Genomic DNA, 27091 nt, shown 5'->3' with positions numbered 1-27091 from the left:
ATCTCGCTAGTTTTCGGCTCCCGGAAAAAAGAACTGACCGGCTCCCATTGAAATCAATGGGAGCCATCTTTTTGGTCAGGATTTTGAGGCGGATACGGCCTCAAAATCCTGACCAAAAAACCCAGTGCGAACTTACCCTTACATTCTCCAGAGAATCCCCCTAGACCCGCCAATGATCTGTACGACACCTGCTTATTTACACTACTATTTTACGTAGGTGCGGACGATATACAAAGACATTTGCAGAAAATATTGGGATTCCGTGCTGACGTCTTTGCCGGAACGGTTCATGTATTTAATAGAAAACACTGAAAATACTTCAAAGTGCGGTTCTGTCTGGATTATCCTTAGAGAATCTCTCCTATTGCGTAAATATGAAAAATAAATGTCTTATTGAACACTGGCACAAACCACGGCTTGAAATGAAGGCACCACAGTTGGTCGGAGGCACCGGCAGCAGATTATTAGGGATGGACACGACAAGCGGACATGCACCAACACTCAGCAACAGAGATATGGCCGATGGCCAAGAATGGATTCCTATAGTGAAATATCTGAAAACGAACACCACATTACATATGTTATGACCTATAGTGTTCCTTTAACAGTATGTGTAGACGAGAAATATCACTATATATAATCTTGCATTGTTTCCGTTAATATAACAGGTCTTTGACACAATTATTTTTGATAATGTTGTATTTTTTTTTTCATATTTTTGTCATTTTTGGACATTTATACTTTAATGAAATACAATATAGTTCTAAAATATCTTACCTTCATGGGTGCAAGCTGTATGGGTGTGATACAAGATGGATCCACCATTGGCTTGGGCCGATTGGCTGTGTCTGCCAGCAAACTCTGCCATTGTTGAGGAAGGCCAATGAACTTTTGCTCTTTGTGATCGAATCCAGTGTGAACCCTGTGCTCAAAGTTTGAAGGCCCTGATATTTCAATTTTTTTCTTTTTCTTCCCAAACATTTTGGGCAATCCGGTTAAACCTAAAGAGAAAGGTGACATGTTCTCAGTAAGGGTGCCATCTTTGTACAGTATTTTTGTACTGTTAGTACATAGAAGTCATGGCATACATAGAAGTCAAGCACACAATAGGTGTATTTTCAGGGGCAATGTATAAGTCTGAAGTACACAACCGCAAAAGTGAATTAATGCGCACATATTTGCCTCCTGATACCAAAACCAGGTAATAAACCAAACAAGCACATATACAAAATCCCATATACAAGTATTACATATCAGTATAACTTGTAGCACTTAGTCTTGAGTATCATAGGTCTGCTATAAGGTGGCTACAGGTCAAATAGGCTTGCATGCCTAATTCCTCTACACCTCCATATACACATGCACACTCTGTTTGGACGAGGAGGGTTGTGGAGTAGGTTCTCTATTTTTCAACAGCCCGACTCCAACTCCTGCTCTGACTCCGATTCCTTCATAAATGGCTGACAGTCATAGTTAGACAGAAATAAATATCCTCTAAGGGGGCGTTCACACTTGCGCCTGGTGTCTGCCCTGTGCCATTCCACTGGGTTTCCGTCCTCAGCCCCGAAAAACGGGACGACTACCTGGTGGTCAGATTTAAAACCCATTCAAAAACCCATTGTGTCTGGCCGGAAAAAGCGGTTTCCCCGCGGAGAGGCCGCAGGCGGACAACGGTGGTCACCTTTAAAAGCGCATTCAAACAAATGGGTTTTAAAGTGACCACCAGTTAGCTGTCACCTGTTCATTTACTTGAGGCTGATGACGGAAACCCGGCGGACTGCACAGGGCAGACACGGGCGCATGTGTGAACACCCCCTAATTCATTAAAACTCTATAAAAGTAAATATGTAAACTATGTATCTAATTCATTATATAATATTAAAAATAGTAAAGTATAATTAAAAATAATTAAACTTTTTATTTCAAAGCCAAAGTTGGTAACTTTTTTCTGAGCCCGACTCCACCCAAAATTGGTCCCAGCTCTAACTCCACCAGTCGAACTCCATAGCCCTGTGCACTCACATGCACTCACAATGGCAAGTGGATGAACTGAGCTGAAATATTATGCACAGTCACTCCAAATGGATGATCAGTAGGGGTGCTGGGTGACGGACCTACACTGATCATATATTGATGACCTATCTTTAGGATAGTCCATTGGTATTTTAGTCATTGGAAACCCTTTTAGGCTGGGGCCCCATGTAGTATAAAAACCACGGTGAAAACACTGCTGTAAAAACTGCGACATTTTGCAGTCCCTGCAAGTGAATGAGATTCTACTAAGTGTACAGAAAAATACCCGCAGCAGAAATACCGTGTATTTGGAAATCGCAGCGTGTCAATTACACCTACGAATACGCCAAAAGGTTTCTCTATAGGTGTAATCGAAAAAAGAAAGTCGCAGAGGACAACTCTACCGACTTTCTGGAAAAGTGCCGTGAGATAAATCACAGCGCGTTTCCGCCGCGGTTTTTCCCACTGTGCTTTAGCCTTAAATCTAACTGACCCTATAGCTGCATTATCGTCCTGAGTTTATAATGTTCGGCATAAAGGGCAATAATAACTCCATGATACTAAAAGCATCAAAAGAAATAAAGAAACCATACATATAACACACATTTCCTGCAGACTCTTATGATTTACGAAGGTCCAACCAAGCAGAGCGCAGTCCCTGATCAGCCATATTTCTGCCCCAAAGGAGGTAAAAATATAATAAATCATTTATTTCATTGAAGCCTGCCGCATCAATGCAGTGACATTACTCACCATGAAAAATACATATAAGATCACCACTGCAGAGTTCTTACCATGAGCATGCCTCGACTCACTCAACACAATAAAATATTTATTTCCTGGCCAATATTGTATATCCTTCATATATATTTAATATGCCAACTTTTAGTGAACACACAGGGGCACATATTATACATACTCCAATGCCACTCCATTGTAAATCCGTATCTCAATATTCACTGACCGCTCGCCCTCCTTATTATATACCGTACATCAGCTACTCACAACCCAAAGGGCTGACAATTTAGGAAAAGTATTGTTTATAAATAACATGGTCTGTTCCTCTAAGTAGAAGACAAACCATGTGAGCTTTAGCCACCACTAAACAAAAATGTGACGCCCTATGCTAATAACTTAAAGGGGATGTCCAGGATATTTTATGATTGTGACAGTAGGCCCAGGGAGGTGAAAAATAAAAGAACATGCTCGCCTATCCCAGACTGCTATCCAGTCCCTGCAGTGCCTTGGGACTTCTACAACAGAAGTCTCTGCTGCATGCTACCGCTGAGGTTCTGGGATATGGGACATCACTTGCGGAAGCCACAGGTGACGTTCTGGTTCCTTTACAATGATTGGCCTTCTACAGTACTACGGAAAAACCCCGGGGGATGGGGATAGGACAGTGGTCTGGAACACAGGAGTATCGGGGACAGGAGAATATTTGGCGCCGTACAGTACACTACATTAATACCGTAAAGCGCCACATCATTCCCTACATCTGTATGTTGGGTGAGACTGGATTGTAACAAAAATATTTTATCACAAATATAAAATGTTACAAATGTACCACAGATGTGAACAGATTACAAACTCATTTTGTGCTGGAAAACCGCTTTAATACTACGGGAAAGAAAATTTAAAAAAAACGCTGGGTTGTATGGGAGAATTTCGAGACGTTGCTAAAACAGTGCCCCCTTTTCTGACATCACTTTGTGCTTTTCTCTGATTGGCTGAATCTGAGCCTAACAGACTTCCTGCAATGCCCTCCCACGGCAAACGTTGATGCCACCAATGAAACCCCATTTGTGTCAGATGACCACTGCGGCCAATCACAGACCTCTTCATAGAGACCAGTCAGTTAAGTGCTGTTTGTGAAGAGGTCACCAGTGAGGCCTGTGAAGGAAGAGATGTAAGGCGGTGCAGACACCTTGAACAGTTGGTTATTTTCCCTGTCAGAATGTCAGATTGGCCTATGGCAGGCGCGGAAAGTGTTAGGCCAAAATTGAGCTGCTCTGTGGTAGAGTAGGAGAAGGACTAAAGGATCTAGGGATTCTAGATATCTGCAATACAACTACGTGTTGTATCATTGTGCACTGGGTAACTGCTGCATTGACCCGTGCATGATGTTGTATTTGCATGTGTAATGCCACTTTATGGGGTGCAGGCCACTGTATGGTCAGTCAAGGTTTCTGGAGATTATATTCCATGCTGACTTCTTAAAAGCTGAAAGAAGTTACCCCTATCAGCTGCACCACGGGAGGTGAAAAATGGCTATTCAGGCCTGTTCAGAGAGAGACAGCTCGGTAGATGGTATGGAGATGGCTAGTCGCAGCAGTGGGATGGCTCTCTGCTGGAGGTCAACTTGTAAGGGAAAAACACCTTGAGCAGCCATGAGCTAGAGAAGCTGAGCAGAAGGCTTACAGAAGGAGAGAAATAAGACCCTAGCTGATTCAAAGAATCTCCAACAAGTCCTTGTTAAGCAGAAGTACAGTACAGATTCTGCAGTGGCAGTCAGTCCATGCACCACTACAACTGAGGTGTGTTTTGTGTTCCTACGATCCTGAGACCTACACAGTCACTTTAACACTCCACTGTGTTTACAAACCCTGTGACTTGCTGTACTACAATAACCTACTGCAGAAAAAGAGGAAACCACAGTGAAAAGCTAGGTGTCAAGAGGGTCCTTTCTCTGCCGGGGAACACTTGAGGTGACTTGTAGGGGAAGTCAGCTAGGTGGAAACCCGGGAAAAGATCGGAGAAGAGAGCAGTGCCCGCTGTGTAAGCTACCATATTGCCATCTTCCAATGCTGGTAACTACCCATCGGCACTAGTTGTACCAGTGATGCCCATTATGCTGGCTCACAGGAGGGTCCCCGTAAGGCATGCGCACATACTTTATGAATGCATTAATGTCGCCCTGTGATTCCTTCACTATTGTTAATGAATGGGGTTGCATTGTGACCCTGAGGATGTTACAATAGAGGTTGAGATCACAGCGCCCTTCAGGCTGCAACGCAACTCCATTTACTTATATTAGTGAAGTAGTCACAGCGTAGCACAGCAATGGGAGTCATGCCCAAAATAGATGCAGGGCCCTGACCTAATGGTACCTGGTTAAAAAAACAGCCAAAAAGTCAAGGCTAAATAAATGATATAGTATGTTTCCCCTAGGCACTGACTTCATATACCCTTTTAAAGTCTAAACTATGTATCCACATAACTACAAATGTTATATAATATTTAGTGTTCGACATCTTGGTGTTGGTTGGTTGTTACACATGTATCAAGTAAACCCATGCGTAGGTTCCCATAACCATCAGGTGATACCTGATGACATAATCGGGCAACATATACATTGCAACGCAAGTTTGTAACAATCTCGTTTTTAAAACAGAAGGTTAATAAAATAGTCATTTAGAACTTACCAGTCAGGTAAAGCATCCTGCGCCGCGCGCGTCCCTCACTCTAAGCACATAATCTTTGATTGAGAGTATTTATGGAGCTCTATAAGATTATTCCAAGAAGGATGAGCTTACTGATGGGCGCTCACTGGGTTAAATGAATCAGGCGGCTCACTGCTCGGACAGATTCCAGGAAAAGTGCACACGGCAGCACAATGATTCAAGCGGCCCTGTCCATTGCCTTACTGGAAGTTGCAACTGGATCATTGTTACATTCCAGCCACAGTCAGCTGCTTTTAGGACAAAGTTTTGTTAGTGTCCACCCCGTGCCTGGCATACAGGACCATGTGCAAATGACAGGGGTTCCAGTCAAACAGCTACAGATTCTTGAAGATCCATAGTAACATGCTTTAAGTAACTGGTTCCTTTTATAGGACAAGCTAAACTCCTCAATATTGTAATTGCAACACCAAGAAGGAAATATCTAGGAATTATGAACAAATAGGCATATTAATGATATGCAAATGATAATCTATGGAAATTATAGATTAAAAACATGTCAATGTATTCAGTATTGAGTATGACCACCACGCACAAAAATACACACACATACATGCCTTGGCATTCTACCAATGAGTTTTTAATGGTTGTCCGAGGAATGTTATGCCATGCTGAATGCACTTGGGCACACGTATCATCGAGATTGGCCCCAAACTTTTTTAGAAGTTTGTCCTGTTCAAAAAGAGCTTCTGGGAGACTTTGGAGAAAGGGCCATACCACTGGTTCCACAATGTAACACCGTGATATTAGTGTACCTGAAATAAAGACTAGAGGTCCAGCTACCGTACATTCTGCCACTCCACACCGTAATCCTGGGAGTAGCACCTAAGTTACATTCCCTTACAAGGGCATCTTCATGATGTTGCCCACATGGTCTCCAGTCCATGGTCTCTGGCTATCACTGCACCCAAGATAAAGTGGCCGAACAGGAGATAAGAGGTGGAGGCGGAGAATAACAAAAAAGTGGCACTGGGAATGCCCCCAGTGCTGCAAAAAAACTCATTACCATAATGAAGAAACCAGAAATATATACTGAATGACAGCGCAGAGAAGACTTCTAAAGGTAGGGGAAGGATAGCCTCTCTTAAGGCTATTCCAACGTGGGTTTAACTAAAAACTATAGATGATAGATAGATGATAGAATCCCATTAAGAACAGTAAGGGTAAGTTCAGACGAAGTACTTTGGTCTGGAACTTGAGGTGGAGGCCGCCTCAGGTTCTGGACCAAAAACTGGGTATCTGCGACTGGGTATCTGGCATCCAGTCGTGCACTCCACTCCCAAATAGGCCCAATGAATGGGCCTAGTAGGGAGGAGGGTGTGTTTTCAAGTTGAATCGCAAGGCAAAACGGCCTGAAGAATGAGCACCTCACTTCTTTTTCCTGAGCGGCTCCCACTGATTTCAATGCGTGCCATCTTTTTGGTCAGGATTTTGAAGCAGATACAGCCTCAAAATCCTGACTAAAAAACCCCGTGTGAACTTACCCTAAGGGAGTTAATCTAAAGTTTCATGTGGCTTAAAAATGTAGCTTTTATGCCCCTCCCACATGCCATAGATTGGAGATAGATGCTTGAAAATTTGACTATGCGCAAATCTTAGCAGCACCCGCTACTTCCTCAATTACGGCTTGTCCTTCTTACAGCATGGTCCCCTATAACGTCATGGCTATGCAAGTCAATGGCTGGCCAAAGCAGTGGTGTGATGGGTGGCCAAGCGGAGGAATAGAGGTGAAGATGCAGGTAAGTAGAAATGCATTTTTATTGTGTAGGCCTTCCCTTCATGTCTGCATGTGACAAGCACTTTAAAGGGGGCACAATAGGAATTATTTCTTTTCAAGGTGCACCATTATATCATGGCTATGCAGCTGGTATCATGGATTAGAGCACTTAGGGTTTAGTTTCTGCTGTCTGCGTTATTTCCAGATTTGCAAATCACCTTTACTTCTGGGCGTTCTGTTTAGTAGATGCAGACGACATACAATAGCAGAAGCCTACGACTATTCCTGGAGTATATAAATACATACAAAAGAGCTTCAAGTACTTTCTAAGTGTCAGGCTCTTCATTTCATCATTTCTATAAAAAGACTCCCAGCTTTATCATATGGTGTTTTAATGCTTGTGAGTGTCAAGTTGGATTTTGTAAAATACTTGAGCGGCTTTGGCCTAGATTCATCAAGCTGTGGAAAAAATGGATTTTAAATGAAGCGGAATGATATTAGGAAATGTTTGCATAGGCAAGATATTGTTGACACATGACACAGTTACAGAGTATCTCGGGTTTGGAGACAATTCACATACAATATTAGGAAATCGTATAACTCATAGCTCTATATAAAATGATATTCCCCTTAGCAATAAGGCCGCTGCTTACCTGAGCTCACAAAGTTCACTATTTCTTTTACACCACAATTCAATGATTTGCAAATTGGAATAGCCCCTTTAGGCCAAGTTTTCCCGTTGCCTTTTTAACAGAAAGTCCGCTTCCTTCTGCTCCAATTATAGCTATAGGGAAACCGCCGGCGTTTCCGTAGGTATAAGTGACATACTGCGATTTACAAAAACAGTTTTAGACATTACTGCGTTTCTGCTGGTTGTATTTTTCTGTAATGTGTGGATGGGATTCAGCAGGGAATGCGTAAACCACGGCGTTACCACTGGGGCCAATCTGCAGCATTTACACCATGTGGGGTTCCAAGCTTAGGCTAAGGCCCCACGGGCCGTAATCGCAGCGCTAAAGCGCTGCGGAAAGAACAGCAGCGTGAACGCACTGCCGTTCTTTCCGCAGCGCTTTCAACAGAAAGTTCGCAGAGTTTTCCTCTGTGGACTTTCTGTTACAAATATATCTATGGGAAAGCCGCCGGCGTTTCCATAGATATAATTGACATGCTGCGATTTGCAAAGCCGCAACGGCTTTGCATATCGCAGCGTGTCCACGCAGTGATTTCTTCAGTGGATGAATCCCATCCACTTTGCCTGCACTGTACGTGGGCAAATCGCGGCATTTACGTCCTGTTGGGCCCCGGCCTTAAGGATTTTTCGGACCCCAAACCAATTTTTCATACTGATAACCTACACACAGGTCCACAGGATAGGTCATTAGTATGTGATCTGTGGTGGTCCGACACCCGGACCCTGCACAGATCAGCTGTTGCAGCAGCCTCTGTGCTGGAAGCACTGCTCCTATTCAAGTAATAGGAGTGGCACTACAATTCCCATGAGCCACCACTATACAGTAGACAGGAGTGTTGCGTTCCAATAGGAGCAGTGACACACATGATGCCTGCCCACTAGCAGCTTCTAGCTGATCTGTAGGGATTCCAGTTGTTAGACCCCCACCCCCACAGGTAGGTCTTCATGAAAAATCTATTTGGGGCCCCACGTTGCAGAACATATGCTTTCTTTTTTGCACTCCTGGCATTAGCTCTAAAAACACAGCAAAATCTGTACGAAAAAAAAGCTGTTTCCTGCAATGTTGGGCCTTAGCTTAAGGCCGGAGCTCTCATGTTGCGAAATCCCATCCACACATTGCGAAAAAAAAAATCTGCAAAGGAAAATCTGTGATTTCAAAAACACTGTATAACCGTATAGTTACAATAGGGCAGAAAGTTATCCTTTGCTGACTTACTGTGAAAAACACTGCAGATGAAAAAAAGTGATGCGATTCTGCCGCAGTCTTTTCTTCAGCACTACTGTATATTCATGGGAACTTAGTCTTTAAGTAATTTAGGAGATAATCCAACCTCTATCCAGGTTTTACACCCATTTCCAGGGCACTATCTACATCCCAAGCCCTACAGATATCTCCATCCTTCCCTTTAATGGTTTAGGGGTTGTTCACACTACCGCCGCTGTCCACCCTGAGATTTTCATCCTAAACCTCGGGGAAACTGGACAGGGGACAGCTTGTCGGTGGTCAGCTTTAAAACTCATTCATTTGAATGGATTATTAAAGGTAACCGCCGGTGTCCCTATGTGGCCTCTCCGCCTTAAAACCATTTTTTTTTTGGCATGGACAAAAAGTCTGACATGCAGGACCTTGTATCCACCCAAAAAAAATGGTTTCCAGGCGGACAGGCTGCTTACGAATCCCAGTGGTTACCCTTAAAAACTCATTCAAATGAACCAGTGCTGCGAGAGACCTCATTTGCATACAGAAGAAAACCGGGATTTCCACCGAACGGCGGTACGGAGAAGACATCTAAAGGTAGGAGAAGAATAGACTTTCTTAAGGGTATTCCTACGTGTTAAGGAGAAAAAATGTCATTTTAATGATTGAATCCTTTTAACCAAATTTAAGCTATAGGTAAGGATTATATAAATATACACATACGGATATGCCATATTTACACTGGGTTGAGATCTTAGTGGGCCCAAAGGTCTCTCTAAACCATAAGAAGACACTTGTATTATAGCTAGCACATGGTAAGTGGAGGCCTTAATATATAATTTGTACTGGGGCTCAGGAGCTTCAAGTTAATCCTCTGCCTTACAAGATGATATCACAAAACATAAAAAAAAAATATTATCTTAAAAAGCTGTTAAGGGGGTTTTGAGGGCTACACTCAAGTCAGTCACTGCAGCTTAGATTCTATTCAAGTGAATGGGAGCTGACCATTAGTAATCTGGTCTATCCACTACCTAGAGAACAGGGCTGTCTGCTTCCTCCACCACTGAAAACAGCTGATCGATGGGGGTGCTAGGTGTCAAACCTCCGCCAATCTGATATCGATGACCTAGACTGCGAAACTCAGCCTCTGCGATCACCGGATTTAACGGCCTGAACATCATGCTGAGAGAGGGACTCCTAGCAGTATAGTTATCTATGCCGGGAGAGGGACTCCTAGTAGTATAGTTATCTATCCCGGGAGAGGGACTCCTAGTAGTATAGTTATCTATGGGAGAGGGACTCCTAGTAGTATAGTTATCTATACCGGGAGATGGACTCCTAGTAGTATAGTTATCTATGCCGGGAGAGGGACTCCTAGTAGTATAGTTATCTATCCCGGGAGAGCGACTCCTAGTAGTATAGTTATCTATCCCGGGAGAGGGACTCCTAGTAGTATAGTTATCTATGGGAGAGGGACTCCTAGTAGTATAGTTATCTATGCCGGGAGAGGGACTCCTAGTAGTATAGTTATCTATGCCGGGAGAGGGACTCCTAGTAGTATAGTTATCTATCCCGGGAGAGGGACCCCTAGTAGTATAGTTATCTATGGGAGAGGGACTCCTAGTAGTATAGTTATCTATGGGAGAGGGACTCCTAGTAGTATAGTTATCTATGCCGGGAGAGGGACCCCTAGTAGTATAGTTATCTATGCCGGGAGAGGGACTCCTAGTAGTATAGTTATCTATGCCGGGAGAGGGACTCCTAGTAGTATAGTTATCTATGCCAGGAGAGGGACTCCTAGTAGTATAGTTATCTATCCCGGGAGAGGGACCCCTAGTAGTATAGTTATCTATGCCGGGAGAGGGACACCTAGTAGTATAGTTATATATGCCTGGAGAAGGACTCCTAGTAGTATAGTTATATATGCCTGGAGAAGGACTCCTAGTAGTATAGTTATCTATGCCAGGAGAGGGACACCTAGTAGTATAGTTATATATGCCTGGAGAAGGACTCCTAGTAGTATAGTTATCTATGCCGGCAGAGGGACTCCTAGTAGTATAGTTATATATGCCTGTAGAGGGACTCCTAGTAGTATAGTTATCTATTCCGGGAGAGGGACTCCTAGCAGTATAGTTATCTATCCCGGGAGAGGGACCCCTAGTAGTATAGTTATCTATCCCGGGAGAGGGTCTCCTAGTAGTATAGTTATCTATGCCGGGAGAGGGACTCCTAGTAGTATAGTTATCTATCCCGGGAGAGGGACCCCTAGTAGTATAGTTATCTATGGGAGAGGGACTCCTAGTAGTATAGTTATCTATGCCGGGAGAGGGACTCCTAGTAGTATAGTTATATATGCCTGGAGAAGGACTCCTAGTAGTATAGTTATCTATGGCGGGAGAGGGACTCCTAGTAATATAGTTATATATGCCGGGAGAGGGACTCCTAGTAGTATAGTTATCTATCCCGGGAGAGGGTCTCCTAGTAGTATAGTTATCTATGCCGGGAGAGGGACTCCTAGTAGTATAGTTATCTATGCCGGGAGAGGGTCTCCTAGTAGTATAGTTATCTATGGGAGAGGGACTCCTAGTAGTATAGTTATCTATGGGAGAGGGACTCCTAGTAGTATAGTTATCTATGCCGGGAGAGGGACTCCTAGTAGTATAGTTATCTATCCCGGGAGAGGGTCTCCTAGTAGTATAGTTATCTATGGGAGAGGGTCTCCTAGTAGTATAGTTATCTATGCCGGGAGAGGGACTCCTAGTAGTATAGTTATCTATGCCGGGAGAGGGACTGCTAGTAGTATAGTTATCTATGCCGGGAGAGGGACTCCTAGTAGTATAGTTATCTATCCCAGGAGAGGGACTCCTAGTAGTATAGTTATTTATGCCTGGAGAGGGACTCCTAGTAGTATAGTTATCTATGCCGGGAGAGGGACTCCTAGTAGTATAGTTATCTATCCTGGGAGAGGGACTGCTAGTAGTATAGTTATCTATGCCGGGAGAGGGACTCCTAGTAGTATAGTTATCTATGCCGGGAGAGGGACTCCTAGTAGTATAGTTATCTATCCTGGGAGAGGGACTCCTAGTAGTATAGTTATCTATGCCGGGAGAGGGACTCCTAGTAGTATAGTTATCTATCCCAGGAGAGGGACTCCTAGTAGTATAGTTATTTATGCCTGGAGAGGGACTCCTAGTAGTATAGTTATCTATGCCGGGAGAGGGACTCCTAGTAGTATAGTTATCTATTCAAAGTAGAAAAATCAGTTGCCACTCACCATATACACCTGGGAAGACTTCGGGGTTTGCGATTCGTGCTCCGGGACTCAACGGAGCTGGGTAATATATAATGAAGAAGAGATACATTTCCACAGCCCGGCTTCTCAAAATTTAACTTTTAATCCATAAAATTAAAAATTACACTTTATAATTTTTAATTTTATGTATTAAAAGTTAAATTTTAAGAAGCCGGGCTGTGGAAACGTATCTCTTCTTCATTATATAGTTATCTATGCCAGGAGAGGGACTCCTAGCAGTATCGTTATCTATGCCGGGAGAGGGACTCCTAGTGGTATAGTTATCTATGCCTAGAGAAGGACTTCTAGTAGTATAGTCATCTATCCCGGGAGAGGGTCTCCTAGTAGTATAGTTATTTATGCCAGGAGAGGGACTCCTAGTAGTATAGTTATCTATGGGAGAGGGACTCCTAGTAGTATAGTTATCTATGGCGGGAGAGGGACTCCTAGTAGTATAGTTATCTATGTCTGGAGAGGGACTCCTAGCAGTATAGTTATCTATGGGAGAGGAACTCCTAGTAGTATAGTTATCTATGCCGGGAGAGGGACTCCTAGTAGCATAGTTATCTATGCCTGGAGAGGGACTCCTAGCAGTATAGTTATCTATGCAGGGAGAGGGACTCCTAGTAGTATAGTTATCTATGCAGGGAGAGGGACTCCTAGTAGTATAGTTATCTATCCCGGGAGAGGGTCTCCTAGTAGTATAGTTATCTATGTCTGGAGAGGGACTCCTAGCAGTATAGTTATCTATGGGAGAGGGACTCCTAGTAGTATAGTTATCTATGCCTGGAGAGGGACTCCTAGCAGTATAGTTATCTATGCAGGGAGAGGGACTCCTAGTAGTATAGTTATCTATCCCGGGAGAGGGTCTCCTAGTAGTATAGTTATCTATGTCTGGAGAGGGACACCTAGTAGTATAGTTATCTATGGTGGGAGTGGGACTCCTAGTAGTATAGTTATCTATCCCAGGAGAGGGACTCCTAGTAGTATAGTTATCTATGCCTGGAGAAGGACTCCTAGTAGTATAGTTATCTATGCCGGGAGAGGGTCTGCTAGTAGTATAGTTATCTATGCCGGGAGAGGGACCCCTAGTAGTATAGTTATCTATCCCGGGAGAGGGACTCCTAGTAGTATAGTTATCTATGCCTGGAGAAGGACTCCTAGTAGTATAGTTATCTATGCCTGGAGAGGGTCTGCTAGTAGTATAGTTATCTATGTCTGGAGAAGGACTCCTACTAGTAAAGTTATCTATCCCGGGAGAGGCACTCCTAGTAGTATAGTTATCTATGTCTGGAGAGGGACACCTAGTAGTATAGTTATCTATGGTGGGAGAGGGACTCCTAGTAGTATAGTAATCTATGGTGGGAGTGGGACTCCTAGTAGTATAGTTATCTATCCCGGGAGAGCGACTCCTAGTAGTATAGTTATCTATGGGAGAGGGACTCCTAGTAGTATAGTTATCTATGCTGGGAGAGGGACTCCTAGTAGTATAGTTATCTATCCCGGGAGAGGGACCCCTAGTAGTATAGTTATCTATGGGAGAGGGACTCCTACTAGTATAGTTATCTATGCTGGGAGAGGGACTCCTATTGGTATAGTTATCTATGCCGGAGAGGGACTCCTAGTAGTATAGTTATCTATGGGAGAGGGACTCCTAATAGTAAGGGACACTATGTCACACGGACTCTTAGCAGTATAGATTACTGTATGGCTAGAACTCCAGCTCCTGAAATAATGTCCAAGCTGGTAAATCTGGCCACCACATGGACCGAGTCCTGAGAATCTAGGGTAAGATCCTTGATTGATTGATATCGATGATATGTCCATACTGACCACAAAGCTGACCACAATGATTATGGTGATGTGCCTTCACTAAGAACATCACCCTGGGATATTGTGGTCAGATAACATTTTTTACTATGGAGGACAGCTCATTATATACAAGATTAAACAGGCAGCCATGAATATTGATGGACGAACATCTATGTGAGGAAGGGTGTGCATGTGTGCGCTAATGATGTGCAAGGAATGATGAAAGCAATGAGAGCTAATAAGAAATGGTGGAACAAGCAAGGTTTCCATACATAAAGGTATCATTCACATTTAATGCAGTTTTGGCATGCAGTTCCTATAAGTTCCAATGGATTATGAAATGCATTTCTGACCATACATCTCCTCAGGCTTCAATGTTGCATCTAGCTAAAAAACAGCATGCAAATTGTAAGATGGTCTGAACGATGCCAAAATGCTGTCAAACTAATGGAGACAGAAGAATTTTGGTTTTATATGTGCATGAATATGTGTTGAATGATTTTTTTTCTACACTAAGCCAGGTCAAAATTCGATGCAGCTTCAGATTCCGTATTAGCCGTGCAGTTTAGCTGAAGATGCCATTTATTGTATACTAGGTACCTTTTAACTCTTTACTACAAATAAGGGACATTTTCTTTGATGCATGGGATCCCTTTTCTTCTTAGGTTACCAGGAAGCTGAAACAGAAACTTTCCAATTAATATTCCATTATTGCAGCATTTTTACACCTACGTGCTCATCGCTACATTACAACTGCAGGCTTCAGTCCACGTCTGAACCACGTCTAAATAAAATCTGCATTCTTGTACGTCTCCTTTCTAGGCACTAAGAAAGGATGCAAGAACTCATACCATACCAAGTAGTCAACACATGAGGCTTCTATGGAGGAAATGGGCCCCATAGTGAGAATTGGAACAATGACGATAAGAGTACACAGGAGACACCCAGGCCACCTGTCCTGGGGGCTGAGGCTATGTTCACACCTGCACTGGGTCTCTGTTCAGGGTTTTTGTCCGATCCTGTATGACATCTGCATTTGTCACATGGCTGTCGCTTTAAGGTTGCCATGCTTGCCAGTCAAGCTTTGGCTGGGTCTGTTTCGTCAGTTAAAGGTTTAGAACACAGAGCCAATCAGGGCAGTAGTTCAACGTCCAACCAAGAGTTCAGCCTGTGATTGCATCTTGTATCTAGGCTCTTTGTTCTCTGAACTCACTTCAAGTACCTTATCCTGTTCTAACGCTCATCTCCTGTTTTATTGATTTTGGTTTGTTTTCCTGGTTAACCACTCTGGTGCTGATTTGGCTTCATCTGCAACCTCCTAGACTTGACCATGGCCTGGACTTCTGTTATACCTATGCTTTCATTTTGACTAATCCCATCCTCTCCTGGTTTTTGACCCCAGCTTGTATATTATTCTCATTGCCTGACATATTATTTCAGTTTCAGTCCTTAGCCTTCAATTGCACCTGTTTTCTGACACTTTGTTTTTGGGGATGCAACCTGGTTCCCAAGCTGCCAAGTCCATCCCATCCTACCTTCTGGTCAGTACCTCTGGTTAGTCTTAGACTCTTGAACCACAGTGGTGTTGGATTATAGGTAGTTTATTAACGTGTATGCTATTGGTCCTATCAGTTACCCGTGGCTTATTGGGGAATTGCTTATATAGCAATTCCATAACACTCATATCCCAACCAACAGGTAACCAAGTACAGGTGTTTCCCCCCTAATTTAGTTGGTTGGCAACTCACTTGAAACCAATTCAATGCACTTCAACTCATAACATGCTAGCAATACAACACATCACAGACACATAGAGAATAGCATAACACTTTGTGATATCATATCATGAAAAGCTGCTCATTTCTAGCCACGCATATCTGGACATGTCCTTCCAAGAGGAAATTTAAGGAAGGATATGGACACATATAGCTTACACGTAATCTGACAGAGAATTGTAACATCATGTCCAAACACAGGGCACATCTATAGTTTTAAGCTTTGTTATGGGGCCAGTGATCTTCTATATATACCACTGATGGAAAGTAAGAGGTCTTATTCACTTTCCTTACATATCTTCTCCAATTTCATTTAGTTAATGAGTGGACTGATTTATTGAGGTTTTTGGTCAGGTCCATTGATTTGTTAGGTCATATAGCCATCATTTGGAATCCGCCACTGCATTCTTGACACTTTACCAATGAATGAACTAGTATATCACATAGGGCAGTCAACAAGGGGTGATTTATGACAGGGGGTCTCTTAATCACCACCCTGCCAAATTTGTCACAATTTAGAGAATATACAGTATACGTGGGGAGGATAAATAACCGTGATTCAGATTTTTTTGCTCTCATTACTCATCATAGATCTCGGAGTTAATGTCAAAGATGTAATCCTGGTGCAACATATATAAAACAAGGCTCTTTTGAGGAACATGTAGGTCTCCTACACTAAAGGCAAGGATGTGTGCACATAAACTGCAACAGAGACCATAAGGACTAGAGAACTTAAAAGCCAGGAATGAGCCATTAGTTACCTTTTATGTTACAGGCCGAGTTTGCGGGAGAGAACCTTTTCCCAGGGAACCCTGAAGCCTTCTGAAGGCTTCCAGGCCAGCAATGGAGATATTACTATTGAGGCTGGTCTACAGTTGTATTGCAGTCTATGGAACTTTCACTCAATCAATTGCAGGTTCAAGCACTAGTTTAAAACAAAAAATTAAATTTTTAAAAATTTTTTTTTCAAAATTACATGTATACAAAATAAATAAAAGTTCAAATCAACCCACCTTTCCTAATGATACATATAAACCTAAAATATTACTGAGAAACACATACACATTTGGTATCCCTTTGTCCGAAAACACCCACTCTACAAAACAAGGTCATGCCCTCCAATGGTGCAACATAGATTTATACCAATTGACAAGACGGCCTGAATGTGTGCAGAAGGTTCAACGAGGGAATAGTGGTATCAAGGGATGGACCATTATCCTGGAAAAATAACATGAGGCCATCGGCATACAGGGCCAAACAGGACTCCTTCCCATTAGGGGTCAACTCCTGAATATTAAGGACCCATCTTAATTGGATCACGAGTGAAGGTTTCCGTTTTTAATGCAAACCATGATGTCGATGGTGATCAATTGCTTTTTCGGAACAAACAGTCAGGGAGGGAGTCTGCTGTTTTTGTAAGGAGCAAGGGCTTCTGTTCAGGGCCACAGGGCTTCTCGTCACACACAAACAGTGGCATACAGTCAGAGAGAGTACACAGCACCCATACATGTGGCAAAGACTCTAATCTATTAGAAATTTGTGATATGTGGCACTTTGAACCTTACTTCAATCTCACTTTCATTGTGTCAAAAGCTAGTTATAGCAATTTAAGCCATGGGCTTTAGATCAGGTTTCTGCACCGTTTTACTTCTGAAAGTTTTGCTGACAATTAGACAGCTTTCATCATTGCCTTACAATGGCACCACAACACCTGCCAAAGGATCGGAGGTGACATGAAACATTGCTTTCATGGGCATTATAGGTGAACTCCACAAAGATCGGCATGTTTCCCCTAATTGGAGGGGACCTGCGGGCATCACCTATTGTTGATCCAGGCTGAAAAAGGAACAAAGGAGCACTTGGTAGGACCCTAAATCAGTAAGGGTGTCCTCCTAAATTGCTACATCAAATGTTTGCAGCGTTTTACAGCACTTTTACAATACAACTAATGTAGATGACATTTGTGCGAGTGTTTGAACAGGTCACTAATGGCTAGCAATGGTTCCCAAAGTTATAACCAGTAAGCCCAGTAACAAAAATATTAACCCAGATTACAGAAGATATCTACTACCATGGTCAGTGGGTACAAGTGCACCTAGAACACAGCCTCCCCAAATCTCCCAAACACTGCCACATAATGACTACGAAAATACTAGATAACAGCACCCAAATAATACCAACATACAGCTCCATACATGTCTCATCAACTGCGACTCCGCATTCAGCACTCACAGCAGAAATTGCATCCCCCTACAGCTAGTACTGAGGATTGTCTGGGGACATGTATACCAAGCTTATACGTATATGGCATTTCCATATGATATGCCACATCTAGGACCCACACCTAAATGGAGAACGGGGGCCACCCCTGCCTTCAGGTAGGTGAATGAAAGGAGAGGTGGTTGAACAAATGTGCAGCTCTCACCATTTACTTCTACAGGAGTTGCAAGCTTGCCCGGCTGTTAATATTACTCCCATAGTACTAAATTCACTTCTCTAGTAATACTCTGCAGCAGCCACTTTATTGCACTGCATGTAGTATCCTTGCCTTGGCAGGAACCTCCGCTCAGGCTTGGTGGGGTAGTGTAGTCATGTCAGAAGCAAAAACCACTAAGTGATATTAAATACTGGAGCCAAATTTTACTAACCTTGATTGTAAGTGATCCTGAGGGCACCACTATTATTCCCACAGGGGACGCTCCCTACCACACTAGTCCCTCGTGATGCAGCAACTGTTTTTTGGAACAGAGCAGACCAACCAATTGTACAGAATTGTCTGATGACATCTCTTTATATTGAGTCTTTGCACCAATATAACCAAATATCACTTTCAAGCTAAAGTGTCATCAATCAGGAACATCCGAACAGACGTAACCAATGTTCTGCATGTACACATTGTACCAGCAAAGGAAACACAACATTATATACTTCATCATCAATGCATATCTGTACAACAGTCACAAATGTACATGACTTCGGATAAACAGTCTATCAGGTGATGCTAACCAGTTTTGGGTGAGGTCACTGGGTATGGCCAACTACATTCACCCACCTAAGCTTGCTTAAATAAAGGGGTGACCAAAGGCGAAAATGGGTGATCCAGTAAACATGGCCATGGCCACTCTGAACAATATTCACCTACTTATATGGTAGCTCCAACAGATATAGCCATGTCCCAAGTACACTGAACACCTTGATTTTCTTGGTAGCAAGACTGAGAAAGACTGTTCATCCTTCACCCAACATGGACTAAGCCATATATTACTGAATGGATCAATGGGCCTCATCAGTGGGGGTCTCAAGTCACAGACTCGGCGACTAAAACAGCCGCAGAATCCATGGCCATATTGGGCAGGACATTTTTTAGGGTTTAGTCAACTGCTGATTTTAGGAACCCTCCTAAAGATCAACGTCAGATTCTCTCGCGTGAATATGACCTTAAAGCAGCCATATAAGAGGTCGTGTCACCCCCACCTTCCCAACTGTCTTATGCTGGAATACAGACAGCAGAGTAAGACGTATTCTCTCTAAGGAGCTAAATAATATTCAGTCTTCTACATTTGTAAAGCAAATCAGCTATTTATCTGTCAGGCAACAGAGCGCCAAGCAGAGAATAAATTCTGTAAAACACTATATAATAATTACGTAAGCGCCCTCATGGACTAGAATGTACTAAAGATCTGCAAATATACCCTAAACAATACTCAAACTGAATTCACAAATTTATATTAGAGGGGTTTGCCAACCCCAAAACTATCCGGGACAAGTCATCAGTATCTGTTGTGTGGGGTACGATACCTGGGCCCTGCACAGATATGTTCATCTGGCAGCCTTAGTAACTGATCAGTGACGGTCCAACTCTGACAAATAAGCTGCTCGTGGACAAAAAATAAAAGTAATAAAAAAGAGGGCTACTGCCACACCCATGTCATAGGTCCCCTCTCTATCTACATCACATAACACACGGCGTAGATTTTCAGCATCACTTACACCGGATTCCTGGCATATATGACAATAAATCTAGCAGTGCTGCCCCTTTTTAATGAAGTGGTAAGAACCCAGAACGGCGCAAAATAAAACAAAAAGTATAATACAAAATGTATAATACTCCTACCTAGGTCTAAAACCTGTACCTATGTCTAGTACCTGTACCTAGGACTATTACTTGTATCCATGTATAATACTTGTACCTAGGTCTAGAACCTGTACCCATGTCTAGTACTTGTACCTAAAACTAGTACTTGTATCCATGTATAATACTCGTACCTATGTCTAGAACCTGTACCCATGTCTAGTACCTGTACCTAAGACTAGTACATGTATCCATGTATAATACTTGTACCTAGGTCTAGAACCTGTACCCATGTCTAGTACTTGTACCTAAAACTAGTACTTGTATCCATGTATAATACTTGTACCTATGTCTAGTACCTGTACCTAAGACTAGTACATGTATCCATGTATAATACTGGTACCTAGGTCTAGAACCTGTACCCATGTGTAGTACTTGTACCTAAAACTAGTACTTGTATCCATGTATAATACTCGTACCTATGTCTAGAACCTGTACCCATGTCTAGTACCTGTACCTAAGACTAGTACATGTATCCATGTATAATACTTGTACCTAGGTCTAGAACCTGTACCCATGTCTAGTACCTGTACCTAAGACTAGTACATGTATCCATGTATAATACTTGTACCTAGGTCTAGAACCTGTACCCATGTCTAGTACTTGTACCTAAAACTAGTACTTGTATCCATGTATAATACTGGTACCTATGTCTAGAACCTGTACCCATGTGTAGTACCTGTACCTAAGACTAGTACATGTATCCATGTATAATACTTGTACCTAGGTCTAGAACCTGTACCCATGTCTAGTACCTGTACCTAAGACTAGTACATGTATCCATGTATAATACTTGTACCTAGGTCTAGAACCTGTACCCATGTCTAGTACTTGTACCTAAAACTAGTACTTGTATCCATGTATAATACTGGTACCTATGTCTAGAACCTGTACCCATGTGTAGTACCTGTACCTAAGACTAGTACATGTATCCATGTATAATACTTGTACCTAGGTCTAGAACCTGTACCCATGTCTAGTACCTGTACCTAAGACTAGTACATGTATCCATGTATAATACTTGTACCTAGGTCTAGAACCTGTACCCATGTCTAGTACCTGTACCTAAGACTAGTACATGTATCCATGTATAATACTTGTACCTAGGTCTAGAACCTGTACCCATGTCTAGTACCTGTACCTAAGACTAGTACATGTATCCATGTATAATACTTGTACCTAGGTCTAGAACCTGTACCCATGTCTAGTACCTGTACCTAAGACTAGTACATGTATCCATGTATAATACTCATAGCTAGGTCTAGTACCTGTACCCATGTCTAGTACCATACTTGTACCTAGGTCTATACCTTTTTCCATGTCTAGTATCTGTACCTAGGACTAGTACTTTTATTCATGTCTAACACTTGTACCCATCTCTAGTACCTGTAGCTTATCCTTAAAGGGGTTGGCCAGTTTATAACTAACAGTCTGTAATGTGTAGCCCAAAGATAAATAATAGACTTTCTCATAGACATTCATTTTCAATTCTGCTTCTGTCTCTTTATTTTTGAAGCCACGCCCCCCGCTTCCCTGGCTCTGCCGGCTCTCTGACACTCCTTCTCTGACCACTGAGCTCCTGACATGGAGGGGCATCTGACACAGCTTGACCATGTCACGTGTCTGTGCCTGCTCTGCTCTTCTGCCTGGTCTTTCACTACTCAGCAAGGACCTTATGACGTCACAGTCACATGACTCTCTAGTCTTGTTACTGGGTAGGCGTGTCTGTGCTTGCAAGAAGGTCCTTGAATATGTACTGTATAAAAGTTGTATCCCATTGCAGTGGGTTGTGACTAAATACTAGACGCCGTAAGGACCTGGTCCTTACGGCGTCTAGTATTTAGCCAGCTCAGTGTGAGCTGTCTATTTCCCATTACTGGTAAGGACCTTTTTGCCCCCTAGTGGTCAGGTCCTTAACTGATATAGTATTTAGCCAGCTCACAGTGAATTGGCTAAATCCCGTACTCCAGAGGGACCTGGTCCTTACGGCGTCTAGTATTTAGCTGACTCAGTGTGAGTTGTCTATTTCCCATTATTGGTAAGGACCTTTTTGCCCCCTAGTGGTCGGGTCCTTTCCAGTGATAGTATTTAGCCGTCTCACACTGAACTGGCTATTTACTATACTCCGTAAGGACCTTTTCTATGTTTCCTATACTTACAAGGTTTCATCCTGGTGAGGTCCTTTCCAGTGATAGTATTTAGCCATCTCACACTGAACTGGCTATTTACTATACTCCGTAAGGGCCTTTTCTATGTTTCCTATACTTACAAGGTTTCATACTGGTGAGGTCCTTTCCAGTGATAGTATTTAGCCGTCTCACAGTGAACTGGCTATTTACTATACTCCGTAAGGACCTTTTCCACCTTTCATATACTTACAAGGTTTCATACCAGTGAGGTCCTTTCCAGTGATAGTATTTAGCCGTCTCACACTGAACTGGCTATTTACTATAGTCTGTAAGGACCTTTTCTATGTATCCTATACTTACAAGGTTTCATACCGGTGAGGTCCTTTCCAGTGATAGTATTTAGCCGTCTCACACTGAACTGGCTATTTACTATACTCCGTAAGGACCTTTTCTATGTATCATATACTTACAAGGTTTCATACTGGTGAGGTCCTGTCCAGTGATAGTATTTAGCCATCTCACATTGAACTGGCTATTTACTATACTCCGTAAGGACCTTTTCCACCTTTCATATACTTACAAGGTTTCATACCGGTGAGGTCCTTTCCAGTGATAGTATTTAGCCGTCTCACACTGAACTGGCTATTTTTACTATAGTCCGTAAGGACCTTTTCCATGTATCCTATACTTACAAGGTTTCATACTGGTGAGGTCCTTCCAGTGATAGTATTTAGCCGTCTCACACTGAACTGGCTATTTACTATAGTCCGTAAGGACCTTTTCCATGTATCCTATACTTACAAGGTTTCATACTGGTGAGGTCCTTCCAGTGATAGTATTTAGCCGTCTCACACTGAACTGGCTATTTACTATACTCCGTAAGGACCTTTTCTTATGTCTCACACTGTATCCATGTATCATATACTGTACTTAGGAGGTGTCAGATGGTATAAGATAGTATATAGTCAGTGTATGAAGAGATCTGTGACGGAAGAGAACATGTTGTATTGTTTGACGGTCCGCAACCCGAATAATGTGAATCCCCTCATTGAATGTAAGGCTGCCATGTGATGACATGGCCATTATTCAGTGTGGTGTGAAGGTAGGCTTATAATATGAGTACTGTATACTGCTTATATATAGTAGATAACTGCTGTATTACCCAGAATCTGCATGGCTTGTAACATCGGAAGAAGTTTTGTGAGTGAAGCCGCTGTTTTCCGGTAATATCCAGTATTCACTATACAATTGTATAGTAAACTGTGCTGAATGTATCTTAGGGCGGGTTCACACCTGCGTCCAGTCTCCGTTTTGCAGGTTTCCGTCCTCTGCCTGAGAAACTGGACAGGAGACAAAAACTGGCAGTCACTTTTCATTTGAATGGGTTTGCAAAGTGTCCGCCTTCTGGTCTGCGTGGCTAAACCGTTTTTTTTTTTTTTTTAAACTGGACACAAAGTCGGACATGCAGGACATTTTGTCTGGTTAAAAAATAAAAACGTTTTCATTTTGGAAGTCAGAAGATGCTCACCAGCGGACACTGAATTCCGGGTTTCCATCAGGGTTTCTCGGGCACAAGACGGAAACTCACAAAGCAGAGACCGGGCACAAGTGTGGAGCTGCCCTTAGATCAGTCCTATTTTGTGTGGCCTCAGCCTAGAGTTACATGAAGGTATTAATTAAAGGGATTATTGGGACTATGATATTGATTGCTGCGGTCTCTTCTCTACTTACCAAGCACAGCGCCATACACTGTACAGAGGCCGTGCTGAGTATTGCAGCTCATCCACATTCATCCATCATGTTCTAGATTTTCCACTACTGTATGCAGAGATCTTGTTGTGCCTTGATGGGTCAGAGTCGCTTTGGTGACACAAGGGGGGTGGGGTGGGAAGGGGTTAAGTTATGGCTAATTGGCTACTAAGTTATGGCTTACTATTAAAGCTATGACACTCAGAAAACACTATTTACACTTATTTTTATTAAATTTTATTTTGGGGGCAAAAAAATATATAAAGTAAAAACAACAAAATAACAGCAAAACATGAACAAACTCAGAGGTCACTTTTTAAAGGGATCCTATCATTCAAATGCATTTTTTTATGACTAATACGTCGGAATAGCCTTAAGAAAAGCTATTCTTCTCCTACGTTTCCTTGTCTTCTTCGCGCCGCCGTTCGCCTGAAATCCCGTTTTTTTGTCTGTATGCAAATTAGTTCTCTCACAGCACTGGGGGCGGGCCCCAGCGCTCAAACAGCACTGGGGGCATCCCCAATGCTGCGAGAGAGCTCTCTCCAGCGTTGCCTCCATCTTCGTCAGCAACAGCCTCTTCATCTTCTTCCGGTGCGTGGTGGGTCAAAATTCAACGCATGCGCAAGTCGGCTTTGCCAGCGGCCTTTTTTTGTGGCCGCTTACACGAGCAGGCGCAGTACACTCCTGTAGTTCTATGGAGTTCTTACTGTGCCTGCTCGTGTGAGCAGCCACAAAAAAAGGGTCACCCGCATGTGAAGTTGGCTCTGCCCAAGGCCCACTGGCAGAGCAGACTTGTGCACGCATTGAATTTTGACCCACCGCGCACCGAAAGAAGAAGATGAAGAGGCCGTTGCTGATGAAGATGGAGGCAGCACTGCAGAGAGTTCTCTCGCAGCATTAGGGCCGCCCCCAGTGCTGTCTGAGCGCTGGGGCCCGCCCCCAGTACTGCAAGAGAACTCATTTGCATACCGACAAAAACCAGAATTTCAGGCAAACGGCAGCGCGGAGAAGACAACGAAACGTAGGAGACGAATAGCCTTTCTTTAAGGGATCCTATCATTTAAACACTTTTTTTTTTCTAGTTGACATGTCGGAATAGCCTTAAGAAAGGCTATTCGTCTCCGGCCTGCAGTTCGGTAGAAATACCAGGTTTTTACTGGTATACAAATGAGTTCTTTCGCAGCACTGGGGGTAGGCCCCAGCGCTCAGACAGCACTGGGGGCGTCCCCAATGCTGCCAGAGAACTCTCTCCAGCGACACCTCCATCTTCAACAGCAACGACCTCTTCTACGTCTTCTTCCGGCTGGGGTCTCACTCCGGCACCTGCGCAGTCTGCTCTACCATTGGGACGCAGGCAAGAGCCGAGCGCACAGGCTGGCCGGCGGCCATTATTTTCGGGGCCACTGCGTGCGCATGCAGAGTACGCTCCTGTAGTTGTATGGAGAACAGGAGCCTACTGCGTATGCGTGCGTAGTGGCCTCCAAAAAAATAGCTGCCAGCCGGCCTGTGCGCTCGGCTCTTGCCTGCGTCCCAATGGCAGAACTGACTTCGCAGGCGCCGGAGTGTGACCCAAGAGAAGACGCAGAAGAGGCGGTTGCTGTTGAAGATGGAGGCGTCGCTGGAGAGAGTTCTCTGGCAGCATTGGGGACGCCCCCAGTGCTGTCTGAGCACTGCTGTGAAAGAATTCATTTGCATACCGGTAAAAAACTGTTATTTCTACCGAATGGCGGGCCGGAGACGACGGATAAAGGTAGGAGATGAATAGCCTTTCTTAAGGCTATTCTGACGTGTCAGCTAGAAAAAAAAGTGTTTAAATGATAGGATCCCTTTAAGGCTATTCCGACATACTAGTCATAAAAAAATGCGTTTGAATGATAGGATCCCTTTAAATAATTGTACCCCTTCCCAACATCCGTAATAGTACATGCTGGACCTTTAAAGATGGCGGCCATCATAGCCACTGGGTCTTCACAGTATTGAATAATGGAGACCCGATACTAATGAGTGCAGCTATAACTACATCCAGGTATATCCCACTATCCGCCCATGTCCCTCCAGTGTACCCCACATTACTAACAAGCCCCACACTATCCCCCATGTCCCTCCAGTGTACCCCACATTACTAACAATCATCCTACTATCCCCCATGTCCCTCCAGTGTACCCCACATTACTAACAATCATCCTACTATCCCCCATGTCCCTCCAGTGTACCCCACATTACTAACAAGCACCGCACTATCCTCCATGTCCCGCCAGTGTACCCCACATTACTAACAAGCCCCACACTATCCCCCATGTCCCTCCAGTGTACCCCACATTACTAACAATCATCCTACTATCCCCCATGTCCCTCCAGTGTACCCCACATTACTAACAATCATCCTACTATCCCCCATGTCCCTCCAGTGTACCCCACATTACTAACAATCATCCTACTATCCCCCATGTCCCTCCAGTGTACCCCACATTACTAACAAGCACCGCACTATCCTCCATGTCCCGCCAGTGTACCCCACATTACTAACAAGCCCCACACTATCCCCCATGTCCCTCCAGTGTACCACACATTACTAACAATCATCCTACTATCCCCCATGTCCCTCCAGTGTACCCCACATTACTAACAATCATCCTACTATCCCCCATGTCCCTCCAGTGTACCCCACATTACTAACAAGCACCGCACTATCCCCCATATCCCTCCAGTGTACCCCACATTACTAACAAGCCCCACACTATCCCCCATGTCCCTCCAGTGTACCCCACATTACTAACAAGCACCACACTATCCCCCATGTCCCTCCAGTGTACCCCAAATTACTAACAAGCCCCACACTATCCCCCATGTCCCTCCAGTGTACCCCACATTACTAACAATCATCCTACTATCCCCCATGTCCCTCCAGTGTACCCCACATTACTAACAAGCACCGCACTATCCCCCATATCCCGCCAGTGTACCCCACATTACTAACAAGCACCACACTATCCCCCATGTCCCTCCAGTGTACCCCACATTACTAACAAGCACCGCACTATCCCCCATGTCCCTCCAGTGTACCCCACATTACTAACAAGCACCACACTGTCCTCCATGTCCCTCCAGTGTACCCTACATTA

At 43.5% G+C, this 27091-nt stretch overlaps 1 protein-coding gene across 3 annotated transcripts in view; it reads right to left on the bottom strand.

The window, feature by feature from the left end:
- The window catches only part of PAK5 (p21 (RAC1) activated kinase 5), a 113885-nt gene that overhangs the window by 64471 nt on the left and 22323 nt on the right, over positions 1-27091 (bottom strand). For all 3 annotated transcript variants that reach the window (XM_075267415.1, XM_075267416.1, XM_075267417.1), the window contains exon 2: positions 778-1001. In XM_075267415.1, coding sequence (XP_075123516.1) covers positions 778-1001 — 224 coding nt within the window. The remainder of the gene's footprint in view (positions 1-777; positions 1002-27091) is intronic.

Source organism: Leptodactylus fuscus, chromosome 3, assembly GCF_031893055.1.
Source record: "Leptodactylus fuscus isolate aLepFus1 chromosome 3, aLepFus1.hap2, whole genome shotgun sequence".
NCBI lineage: Eukaryota > Metazoa > Chordata > Amphibia > Anura > Leptodactylidae > Leptodactylus > Leptodactylus fuscus.
Note: the sequence above shows the minus strand (reverse complement) of the source record. Positions and strands in the feature narration are given on the sequence as shown.